This window comes from Phyllobates terribilis, unplaced genomic scaffold (genome assembly GCF_046119375.1).
Source record: "Phyllobates terribilis strain yellow unplaced genomic scaffold, ASM4611937v1 Scaffold_11__3_contigs__length_659146591, whole genome shotgun sequence".
In the NCBI taxonomy this organism is placed as follows: domain Eukaryota; kingdom Metazoa; phylum Chordata; class Amphibia; order Anura; family Dendrobatidae; genus Phyllobates; species Phyllobates terribilis.
The window spans coordinates 220,587,113-220,599,589 of record NW_027362771.1 but is presented as its reverse complement, the minus strand read 5'-3'; the positions used below and the strand labels follow the sequence as shown (position 1 = coordinate 220,599,589).

The window sequence follows — 12,477 nt, the reverse complement described above, 5'->3', positions numbered from 1 at the left end:
AGACAGGTCATGTTATGAAAATAGGACTGAAGAAAGTTGTGGTAGCATATTCAGCATCCATATATATTTGTCCCTGATCACATAGTAAACACATCACCTGAATTGTATAGCTATATCTTGCTTTTAATGTACAACACTGTCATTATTAATACATATATAAAATGTATTTCTTTGACTGCAAAATATGAAATCTGTAAATGCTAGTATCCCCAGCTTTTTCAAACACTTTTTAAAAGCCTTAATTCGCCAATAATTAACTTTTAGAATTATACAGTCTTACAGTTACTTGTAGTAAAATGAATTGTATAGATTGCACATTTTCATATTCCTTCTGTATAGTGTTCCTTTAAGGGGTTGGTCCGAAGGCAAAGTCATTTTTATGCTAAGTCCCCCAAAGGCTGCGGCGCCCATCCGCACTGCTGCAGCTCCGGTCCTCTGTGCGGCTCCTCACCACCTGGACCACCGGTAAGTGCGGTGCCGCCGTCCCCGTCCTCCACACCCCGCCACTGCTGCAGGCCCGACCGCGGCCTGGCCTGCTCCCTTCTGGACTCCCATACCTGCGCCTGGCCCCCCGCAGTGCTACAGAGCTGTGGGCTGCGGAGGGCAATCGGTGCTCCCACAGGGTCCACCGCAGCACCCCAGCTGAGGACCAAGTGGAACGGCCAGCGCTGCCCTCGGGACCCTCCACAGCGGTACGGGACCGTGGGCTGTGCGGGGATCGACGGCGCCGCCTTCGGTGTCCTACCCTATCGGCCCCGGCCTAGCGTGGAACCCACTGCCCCACGACAGCTCCGAGCCCATAGACTGTGCAGCGGACCCCCCACACTGGCCTGCCCCACAGCTGCCCACACCGCAGCCAAGACCATCCAGTCAGGACCCTAGGCCGCACCGGGCCCCCAGCCACATCTGGCCACACCTGTCTTTGCCGGCCCGGACTGCACTGTACCCCAGGCTACATTGGGCCCAGCCACACCTGGCCCCTGGCTACACCTGCCTGCGCCGGCCCCGACCGCACCGAGCCCCCCGACCGCGCCTCAGCTACGCCTGGCCCACCCGCAGGTTCAGGCCCCTAGCTGCAACGTGCCCCTGAATGGACTGGGCCCTCGGCTTCACAGGACCCGACCGCACCTGACTCCCCACCACACCAGGCCCCTGGCCGCAACGAACCCCCTCTGGCCGCCTCTGACCCTGCTGGCCGCCTCTGACCCTGCTGGCCACCTCTGACCCTGCTGGCCGCCTCCGAACCTGCTGGCCGCCTCTGACCCTGCTGGCTGCCTCCCATCCTGCCTCCCACCCTGCTGCCTGCACTAACCCTGCCAGCCGCTCCTAAGCCCCTGGCTGCTTCATCCTGCTCCCGGCTGCATCATCCTATCCTCGGCTGCATCACCTGCACCATCCTATCCTCGGCTGCATCACCTGCATCATCCCATCCTCGGCTACACCATCCCATCCTCGGCTACACCATCCCATCCTCGGCTGCATCATCCCATCCTCGGCTGCGTCATCCCATCCTCGGCTGCGCCATCCTATCCCTCGGCTGCACCATCCCATCCTCGGCTGCATCATCCCATCCTCGGCCGCATCATCCCATCCTCGGCCGCATCATCACATCTTCGGCTGCATCATCACATCCTCGGTTGCATCATCCCATCCTCGGCCGCATCATCATCCCTCCCTCGGCTGCATCATCCCATCCTCGGCTGCATCACCATCCCATCCTCGGCTGCATCATCCCATCCTCGGCTGCACCTTCCCATCCTCGGCTGCCTCTTCCCACCATCGGCTGCTTCACTTCATCCTCAGCTGCCTCCTCACACCTCGGCTGCATCACCTCACCCCGGCTACATCACCTAATCTCTGACTGCATCATCCCACCACGACTGCATCACCTCATCTCCGGCTGCTTCATCTCATCCCCGCTGCATCACCTCACCTCCAGTTGCCTCATCTCATCCCTGCCGCATCACCCCACCCCTGCCATATCATCCTATCCCCAGCCGAACCCTCTCATCCAGGCTCCATAACCTCGTCCACGGCTGCTGCATCTCCCCCGGCTACTTCACTTTCATCTCTACCCCGGCTGCTTGTACCTCTCCCCCGGACAGCAACTCATCCCTGAACTGCTCCCCATCCCTGATCGCATCCTATCCCCCAGCACCACCTCTCATGCGGCCACCAATCCCCCACTAGGACTCACCCCACCTACACCGCTCCCGGGCTGCCTCCCATCCCTGTCACCTCTCGCCCACTACCCACCCCAGCAATGTTCCCGCTTCTTCTCACCCTCACTCCCATCCTTCTCCACTTCCTACTACCCCCACACATCACTCCTCCCCAATAATGAACTGCTCATCTCTCCCCCCATCCTACCTTCTCACCTCACCCTCTCCTCTGAACTGTTCCTCCATTTTCAACCCTCCACCTCCAAACAAACACGCCCGACACGCAAGCTCTCCTGCCTGCACCTTCTCACCCTCTCCCTGCTCCTCCTAATTGCGGGTGACATCTCCCATAATCCCGGCCCACCCCATCACACCACCCCCTCACTCCCACGACATATAACCAACCCCCGTATCCTCAACAACCTCAGACCCATACCTCCTGCCCCTGATTCCCCAGTCTCCCTTCCGGGCGCCCTCTGGAACACCCGCACAGTCTGCAATAAACTTCCATACATCCACGACCTCTTCATCTCCAAACAACTCTCCTTCCTCGGCATCACGGAAACCTGGCTCACCCCCTCTGACACAACCTCCCCCGCCGCCCTCTCCTACGGTGGGCTTACATTTTCCCACACCCCCTGCCCCAACAACACCCGCGGTGGAGGCGTTGGCCTGCTCCTGGCCAATACGTGCTCCTTCATCCCGATTATGCCGCCCCCCTCCTACCCCCTCCCCTCCTTCGAGGCACACTCCGTGCGCATCTTCTCCCCCTGCAACCTCCAACTGGCAGTTATCTACCGTCCCCCAGGATCCCCTTCCTCCTTCTTCGACCACTTCACAACCTGGCTCCTCCACCTCCTCTCCCCTGACATCCCCACCATCATCATGGGTGACTTCAATATCCCCGTTGACACCCCCTGCACCGCCGCCTCCAGACTCCTATCCCTAACCTCCTCCCTCGGTCTCTCCCAATGGACCTCATCCGCCACACACACCGACGGTCACACACTGGACCTTGTCTTCACCCGCCTCTGTTCCCTCGCTGACCTCGAAAACTCACCTCTCACCCTATCTGAGCACAACCTACTGAACTTCTCCTCCCTCTCCCCCACTCTATGATAAACCCCTCCCCGCTCACTCCACCACCCCCACAGAAACCTCAAACTCATCGACTTCCACTCACTCTCTGAGTCCCTCCTCCCTCTCTCCGACCTAGCTTCTTCCCAGGACGCCGCCGCCGCCACCCTCTACAACACCACCCTCACCACAGCCCTCGACCAAGCTGCCCCGCTCTCACACGTCACAACCCGTGCACACAGACACCCCTGGCTAACACCCCTCACGAAAAAACTTCGGCAGACGTCTAGAGTGGCTGAGCGAAAATGGAAGAAATCCCACTCCGCCGAACACCTCACCCTGTTCAACAGTCCCTCACCGCCTTCAAGACCGCTCTCACGAATGCAAAACATGACTACTTCTCCTCCCTAATAACCACCCTATCCCGCAACCCCAAGCAACTTTTCAGTACCTTCAACTCCCTACTCCGTCCCCCTGCACCCCCCCTCGCCTCTCATCTCAGCCGATGACTTTGCCACCTTCTTCAAGGACAAAATCGACAAAATCAGACAAACCTTCGACCTACAAGCCGCTCAGCCCCCCACCCACACCGCCCAGCCCCCCTCACCCAAACGTAGTTTCTCCCCCATGACAGAAGACCTCCTGTCCTCTCTACTAACTCACTCACACCTCACCACCTGTGCCCTCGACCCCCTCCCACCTCATCCCTAACCTCACCACAGTCCTCATCCCCGCCCTAACCCATCTCTTCAACCTATCACTTAAATCCGGCACTTTCCCTTCATCCTTCAAGCACGCCACAATCACACCCATCCTCAAAAAACCGTCCCTTGACCCTGCAATAGTCTCCAACTACCGCCCGATATCCCTCCTCCCCTTTGCCTCAAAATTACTTGAACAGCACGTTCATGCCGAGCTGTCCTCCCACCTCTCCTCCTCCTCCCTCTTCGACCGTCTCCAATCTGGCTTCTGACCCCACCACTCCACCGAATCAGCCCTAACTAAAGTCACCAACGACCTATTGACCGCCAAGAGCAAGCGACACTACTCAGTCCTCCTTCTCCTCGACCTCTCCACCGCCTTCGACACAGTCGACCACCCCCTCCTACTCCACATCCTAGAATCCCTTGGCATCACTGACCTAGCCCTCTCAAGGATCTCCTCCTACCTAACGGACCGGACTTTCAGTGTCACCCACTCCCACACCTCATCCTCGCCCCATCCCCTTTCTGTTGGAGTTCCCCAAGGCTCAGTCCTGGGACCACTACTCTTCTCCACTTACACACTTGGCCTGGGGAAGCTCATCGAATCCCACAGCCTCCAATACCACCTCTACGCTGACGACACCCAGCTCTACCTGTCTGGCCCCGACATTTCCGCCCTACTAGCCAAAATTCCCCAATGCCTATCCGCCATCTCATCCTTCTTCTCCGCTCGCTTCCTCAAACTCAACATGGACAAGACCGAGATAATCGTCTTCCCCCCAACCGCTCCCCCCAGGTCCACAACCTATCCATCACAATCAACGACTGCACCCTCTCACCCGTCTCCCACGCCAAGTGCCTCGGGGTAATCCTTGACTCCGAGCTCTCCTTCAAGCCCCACATCGAAGCCCTCGCCACCGCCTGCCGACTCCAACTGAGGAACATTGCCCGAATCCGCTCGTTCCTTGACCAGGACTCGGCAAAAACGCTTATCCACGCCCTCATCATCTCCCGTCTCAATTACTGCAACCCCCTGCTCACTGGCCTCCCCGCTTCTTCCCTTGCACCCCTCCGCACCATCCTCAATTCCGCTGCCCGACTCATCCACCTATCTCCCCGTTTCACCCCCGCCTCACCCCTCTGCCAAGCCCTCCACTGGCTCCCCATTGCCCTGAGATCACGGTTCAAAACCCTAACCCTAACATACAAGGCCATACACAACCTGTCCCCTCCCTACATCTCCGACCTTTTCTCCAGATATGTCCCCCCGCGTGATCTCCGCTCCTCTCAAGAACTTCTCTTTTTCTCCCCTCTCATTTCCTCCTCCCACAACCGCCTGCAAGACTTCTCTCGTGCCTCCACCATACTCTGGAACTCTCTCCCCCATCACATCCGACACTCCCCTACCCTGGGAACCTTCAAGAAAAACCTAAAGACCCACCTCTTCCTTCAGGCCTACAGCCCACACTGAGACCCATCCACCTCACTTTCTCACCCTCTCCTCTCCCCTTCCTCCTGTATCCCCATCCACCCCCCATAGACTGTGAGCCCGTGTGGACAGGACCCCCTACCCTACTGTACCAGTGCGCCTCGTTTGATGTCTCGTGTTCATGTCCCCGTCGGCCCCTACACTTGTAAAGCGCCATGGAACCTAATGGCGCTATATAAATATTTAATAATAATAATAATAATAATAAAAAATCCCTATCTATTTTTTGGAATAATCTAAACTTTTATGTTACGGATCCGGGTGGTGGAACCTCTGTGCTGCGGTGCAAGGAGGGACAAGAGGGGCGTAACTAGGTATCCACTCGGACTGACCAAGGTCGCACGGCGGCTCAATCGACTCCATGAACCAGGGAAGGACCGAGCTGAGGGACCAGGTGCTACTCTCGACCAGTCCTTGTATGAGAGCAGTTGACTCCAACGGCACAGAAGGCAGGGACTGGCCGGTACAGCAGATGAGCACGGCAGACAGGCTGACGGGTGATCCAGGAAGACGGACTAGCAGACACCTCATGTAACAGGCAGGAGCCTCCAGGTAGGCTGGCTGGTAGGCACGGGTAGGCAGGCAAGCCTGGCCCATAGACAGGCTGGCGGGTTTGGACCGTAGGCAGACCGTCGGGCTGGAGAGTGTACTTGGCTGGCGGAGACAGGTAGACAGACTGGCAGACTGGACTGGTACTCAGGCTGGCGGACTGGACTGGTTGTCAGGCTGGCGGACTGGACTGGTAGTCAGACTGATAGACTGGACTGGTAGTCAGACTAGCAGCGGGACCTGAGGGCTGAAGCAGAGTTTAGAATACAGAGCTACAACCTTGCACGGGCACCTCCATTTTGGAGGAGGTGCCTTTTATATGAGAGGTCCTCCGGCCATTGGCCGGGGACTCCTTACGACGGCGCGCGGCCCCTTTAAGAGGGAGGGAGCGCACCCTAAGCACAGTGCTCGGGAAGCTGCACGCATCGGCAGCAGCAGCAGGAGGGCCGGAAGACGCTGGGCCAGGAGCACGGCGGCAAGGGGGACGGCGTCTCTGCCTGTCAGGGGGCAGAGACGCCGATGCTACATTTTATAATATACAGTACAGACCAAAAGTTTGGACACACCTTCTCATTTAAAGATTTTTCTGTATTTTCACGACTATGAAAATTGTACATTCACACTGAAGGCATCAAAACTATGAATTAACACATGTGGAATTATATACTTAACAAAAAAGTGTGAAACAACTGAAAATATGTCTTATATTCTAGGTTCTTCAAAGTAGCCACCTTTTGCTTTGATGACTGCTTTGCACACTCTTGGCATTCTCTTGATGAGCTTCAAGAGGTAGTCACCGGAAATGGTCTTCCAACAATCTTGAATGAGTTCCCAGAGATGCTTAGCACTTGTTGGCCCTTTTGCCTTCACTCTGCGGTCCAGCTCACCCCAAACCATCTCGATTGGGTTCTGGTCTGGTGACTGTGGAGGCCAGGTCATCTGGCGTAGCACCCCATCACTCTCCCTCTTGGTCAAATAGCCCTTACACAGCCTGGAGGTGTGTTTGGGGTCATTTTCCTGTTGAAAAATAAATGATGGTCCAACTAAACGCAAACGGGATGGAATAGCATGCCGCTGCAAGATGCTGTGGTAGCCATGCTGGTTCAGTATGCCTTCAATTTTGAATAAATCCCCCACAGTGTCACCAGCAAAGCACCCCCACACCATCACACCTCCTCCTCCATGCTCCTTCATGCTTCACGGTGGGAACCAGGCATGTAGAGTCCATCCGTTCACCTTTTCTGCTTCGCACAAAGACACGATGGTTGGAACCAAAGGTCTCAAATTTGGACTCATCAGACCAAAGCACAGATTTCCACTGGTCTAATGTCCATTCCTTGTGTTCTTTAGCCCAAACAAGTCTCTTCTGCTTGCTGCCTGTCCTTAGCAGTGGTTTCCTAGCAGCTATTTTACCATGAAGGCCTGCTGCACAAAGTCTCCTCTTAACAGTTGTTGAAGAGATGTGTCTGCTGCTAGAACTCTGTGTGGCATTAATCTAATCTGAGCTGCTGTTAACCTGCTATTTCTGAGGCTGGTGACTCGGATAAACTTATCCTCAGAAGCAGAGGTGACTCTTGGTCTTCCTTTCCTGGGGCGGTCCTCATGTGAGCCAGTTTCTTTGTAGCGCTTGATGGTTTTTGCAACTGCACTTGGGGACACTTTCAAAGTTTGCCCAATTTTTCGGACTGACTGACCTTCATTTCTTAAAGTAATGACGTTCACTCATTTTTCTTTACTTATCTGCTTTTTTCTTGCCATAATACAAATTCTAACAGTCTATTCAGTAGGACTATCAGCTGTGTATCCACCAGACTTCTGCACAACACAACTGATGGTCCCAACCCCATTTATAAGGCAAGAAATCCCACTTATTAAACCTGACAGGGCACACCTGTGAAGTGAAAACCATTTCCGGTGACTACCTCTTGAAGCTCATCAAGAGAATGCCAAGAGTGTGCAAAGCAGTCATCAAAACAAAAGGTGGCTACTTTGAAGAACCTAGAATATAAGACATATTTTCAGTTGTTTCACACTTTTTTGTTAAGTATATAATTCCACATGTATTAATTCATAGTTTTGATGCCTTCAGTGTGAATGTACAATTTTCATAGTCAAGAAAATACAGAAAAATCTTTAACTGAGAAGGTGTGTCCAAACTTTTGGTCTGTACTGTACATGCATTAAAAATTCCCTAACTACACTTCCCTAACTATACTTCCCTCACTACTCCTTTTCTTTTTTTTTTCCATACTTCCTTTCTGATGACATTTAGTTTGAGAATCCCAGTGCATGCTACATACACGGCTCTGCTACACGCCCATAGATATAAACAGCCCTGCTACATGCACATAGACATACACGGCTCTGTAACATGCACATAGACAAACGCGGCTCTGTTAAATGCACATAGACATACATGGCTCTGCTACATGCACATAGACATATACGGCTCTGATATATACACATAGACATACACTGCTCTGTTAAATGCATGTAGACATACATGGCTCTGCTACATGTGACTCGCCCAGGGGGAATATAGGGGACTCGTTACCCGGGCCTTTACCTTCTGTGGGATTCACAGCAGTCGGCTCCTGGGCCCGTCCTCTGGGGTCACTCTTTAAAAGGGGGTTTTTGTTAACAGTTTGTCTCGTGACGCCACCTGTGGTTCCCGGTAATGAGTACCGGCGCTGCTGCAGACCTCCGGGGGTGATGGGATGGTAGCTGGGATGTTTCTGCTCCCCACAGGTGGAGCGGGCCCCCGGGGCAGGGTAGTTGCAGATGGTAATGCTGGGCGTTGTAGTGCAGGCGCGGTAGCGTAATGGAAATAACTGACAGAGACAGTGGAGTGCAGTCATCCGAGTTTACTCACAGTTCTTTTTAGGTTCCTCGGGTACACTGTCCAGGTGTCAGACTCCCGCGTTGCACTGCGTTTGCCAGGCAGGGGTTCAGCACTCCTTCAGGTATATTAGAAGCACTTAGCGGGAACCCCTGCCTTTATGTTCCTTCTTTGGCCGACTTCCAGTGCTGGGTCTTCTCCCTCCTGCCCTGCGCTCCCCACACACAGTCCCGATCGGGTGCTCTGAGATCCCTCTGGGCAACCTGGAGTTCCCGGACCTACTTGGTGCCCTTCACGGCGGCTAGCGTGAGGTTGTGGCAACTGCACCATGGAAGTGCAGAAGCCTCCATTTTTTCCAGCCGAGACCTGGAGTAACGCGGCTGGTCCAGGGACCGGTTCCCTTCCTGCGGCCTGATCCCTCTGACGCCTGGCAGATTCGGGCGTACGGGTGCCGTCCTGCACTCACCGTACCCCCTGGGATCCCTTCTGTTACTGGAGCATTCCTCCCTTCCTCCCCTCCTGCTCCTGGGCTTCCATCTTACTAGGCCCCACTCTGGAGCAGAGCTCCTGAAGAGACTCTGCTCCCCTCCTCTCCTCTTGCTGCCACTTACTTACTGCACTGCACTGCACTCTAAGATGGCTCCCCCTTTTTATACACCTCCTATTCACGTGCTCCCCTGTTCTACGTCCTCCACCCACACCCACTACTGGTTCCCCCTCACTTTTGGTTCCCCCCACTCCAGCCAGGGACGGGGCAGCAAAAGAAGTGCATAATGCCCTTCCAGCCGGCCTGGAGTAGTGTAGTGTTGAATGCGGGTGTTGGGGTCCCGGGCAGTACTCCATCCTTACCTTAAAGAAGAAGATGCCACACCTCTGGGTGAGGTGCAGTACCTCTGTGGCGACTGAACCCTCAGGGGCGCCACACATGCACACAGACATACACGGGTCAGCTACATGCACATAGACATACACAGCTCTTCTACATGCACATAGATATACACAGCTCTGCTACATGCCCATAGACATACACAGCTCTGTTACATGCCCATATACATAAAATCAGATTGGTTTACAGCTATCCTCCAGTATAAAAGACAACAGTGTAACTATATTCAATAATAGATCAACATCAAAGATTTTGCTAAATGGTTCTTACACCACTAAATACTAAATATGAGTCTTGTGCTCTATATGCAAATTTTGCAAGGATTAAGAGCTAAATTTATTTTTCCAAGGTAAGAGAACAAGTTATGTCCGATGATCTAAGCACGGATGGCTACACTACTATGGAAGCCATATTAGAAGATGCACTACATTTTGTATTATACAACCACTCATCCAGTGTGCTAGAGGTGATGGAAAAAGCACAAACCTGTCTTTCAATAAAGGTAAGTCTTTAATTAAAGTGTTCTTTACATTACATTTACAGCTTTGAAGCACTGCCATGAAAGTTTTTATTCTCTTAATATATTGTAAACATCATATTATACAGCACTGTGTACTTAATTGCTCATTTTCCCTTCTACCCACTTAATTCTTCGTTTTCCATTAGATCTATGACATTACATGATTAAAAGCTGACTCACTGAATGCTTCTAAGCTATATGGAGAAACAGAAGGTCAATTCTCCCTGCATGAGTCATAAGTCGCTGCAAAAGTCCCTGACAGGGGGAAATGGGAACAGCTTGGTCAGGAGTTGAAGAAGGGAATGATTTCTGCAGGGACAAGAGACTTCCTGTTTCTACATAGAGCAGAGTAAAGAGAAGAATGTACTGGGTAAAAAGGTAAAATTAGCAATTACAGTGCAATATATGATGATTGCAATAAATTAAGAGGATAAAAACTTTGATGGGAGTGCTTATATTATGGGTAAATTTGTTTCATATTTGAATAAATACATACATTTTTTTATGATTTTAAAGTATAATTTTTTACCAATTTGCCCAATTGTTTTTTATAATGATTTGTATAAGCGCTTTGTGTTATGCTTTATGGGTCTTCTATCCTCTGTTCACTTATTATGTATTGTACTCCGCTAGTCTTATAGCTAATCTTTCATGTTTTGTACATTAGATACCATTTATAATGAATATCTCTCAATAAATTAAATAAAAACATGTTTCTGCATTTCATTAATGTGAGGCCACAAGACATTGCATTCAGCTGTCTGCATGTATTACTGTTAAATGATATATTCTACAAGCGCAGAACCCCTAATGAATTTTATCAGGACACACTGATGAAATTCTTTAAAAATTTGGAACATGGACATGGAAAATGAGAAACTTTATAAACAGGTTTACATTCATTAATATTAATATATATGTTGTCATTTTTTAGAACACTTGCTGGATGGACTCCATTCTTGATCTTACATGGGAACAAGTGGATAACTTATGTTCTTTACTACTGGAGCAAACAAAACTGGGAAAATTTGAGATGGTATTGTATTTTTGTTTAACATTAGTCATGCCAGTAGAATTGATTGCTGCAAGTGTCGTTATAGCAGAGTTTTCCACATGCATCGCCAAAATAGTTATCTAACAATACTGTTAATTTCCATTATTGATTAAACAAGTAGTAAGTGTTTTTCAGGTCAACGGTTTAGAACAGTCTGTATATTAAAGCATCATATCTATAGCAGGTGAAATAAGTATTGAACATGTCACCAATTTTCTAAGTAAATATATTTCTAAAGGTGCTATTGACATGAAATTCTCACCAGATGTCGGTAACAACCCATTCAATTCATACAGCCAAAGAAATCAAATCATAGATGTCCATAAATTAAGTTATGTGTAATAATGAGCAATGACACAGGGAAAAAGCATTGAACACATAAAGCAAGAGAGGTGCAAAAAGCAATGGATAGTCATAACACCAGCTGAAATCTATCAGTAATTAGAAAGCAATCCTGCCACTTAGTGAAAAATAATATCAGCTGGTTCAACTGATGGTTTATAAAAAGATGTCTCATTACCAAGGTGCCACACAAGAAAGATCTAATGAGGGGTAAAACCAGTGAGCTGTCTCAAGACCTTTGCAACCTGATTGTTGCAAATTGAACAGAGAATTTCTAACTTCTGAAGGTTCCAGTGAGCACTGTTGTGGTCATAATATAGAAGTGGAAAGAACATCATTTCACCATAAACCGGCCACGACCAGGTGCTTCCCGCAAGATTTCAGACATAGGAGTAAAAAGAATTATCAGAAGAGTTGTCCAAAAGCCAAGGGCCACCTGTGGAAAGCTACAGAAAGAACTAGAATCAGCAGGTACAATTGTTTCAAAGAAAACCACAAGTAATGCACTAAACCTCCATGGCCTGTATGCATGCTCACCATGCAAGATTCCATTGCTGAACAAAAAGCATGTTCAAGCGTGTTTAAAGTTTGCTCAACAACATTTAAACAAGCTTGTGAAATATTAGGAAATTATAGTCTGGTCAGGTGAGACAAAAAATAAACCCTTTTAATGCCATAACACACACCATGTTTGGAGGCCAAAACTGCATATCACCCCAAAAACATCATACCAAATGCACAGCTAAGTAAACTCTCAACTGGTTTCAGAGACTGAGAAAATAAAGCTGCTAGAATGGCCCAGCCAAACACCTGACCTGAATCCAATAGAAAAATTTAAGGAAGGTACTAAAGCTC

The 12,477-nt window shown here is 50.6% G+C and overlaps 1 protein-coding gene across 2 annotated transcripts in view; it reads left to right on the top strand.

Annotated features, from left to right (window-relative positions):
• Positions 1 to 12,477, top strand: part of CPED1 (cadherin like and PC-esterase domain containing 1) — a 581,247-nt gene that overhangs the window by 241,674 nt on the left and 327,096 nt on the right. Inside the window, exons 9-11 of one of the 2 annotated variants that reach the window (XM_073652067.1) lie at positions 340 to 465; positions 10,056 to 10,208; positions 11,161 to 11,262. In XM_073652067.1, coding sequence (XP_073508168.1) covers positions 340 to 465; positions 10,056 to 10,208; positions 11,161 to 11,262 — 381 coding nt within the window. The remainder of the gene's footprint in view (positions 1 to 339; positions 466 to 10,055; positions 10,209 to 11,160; positions 11,263 to 12,477) is intronic. The other variant, XM_073652068.1, reaches the window with a different exon arrangement.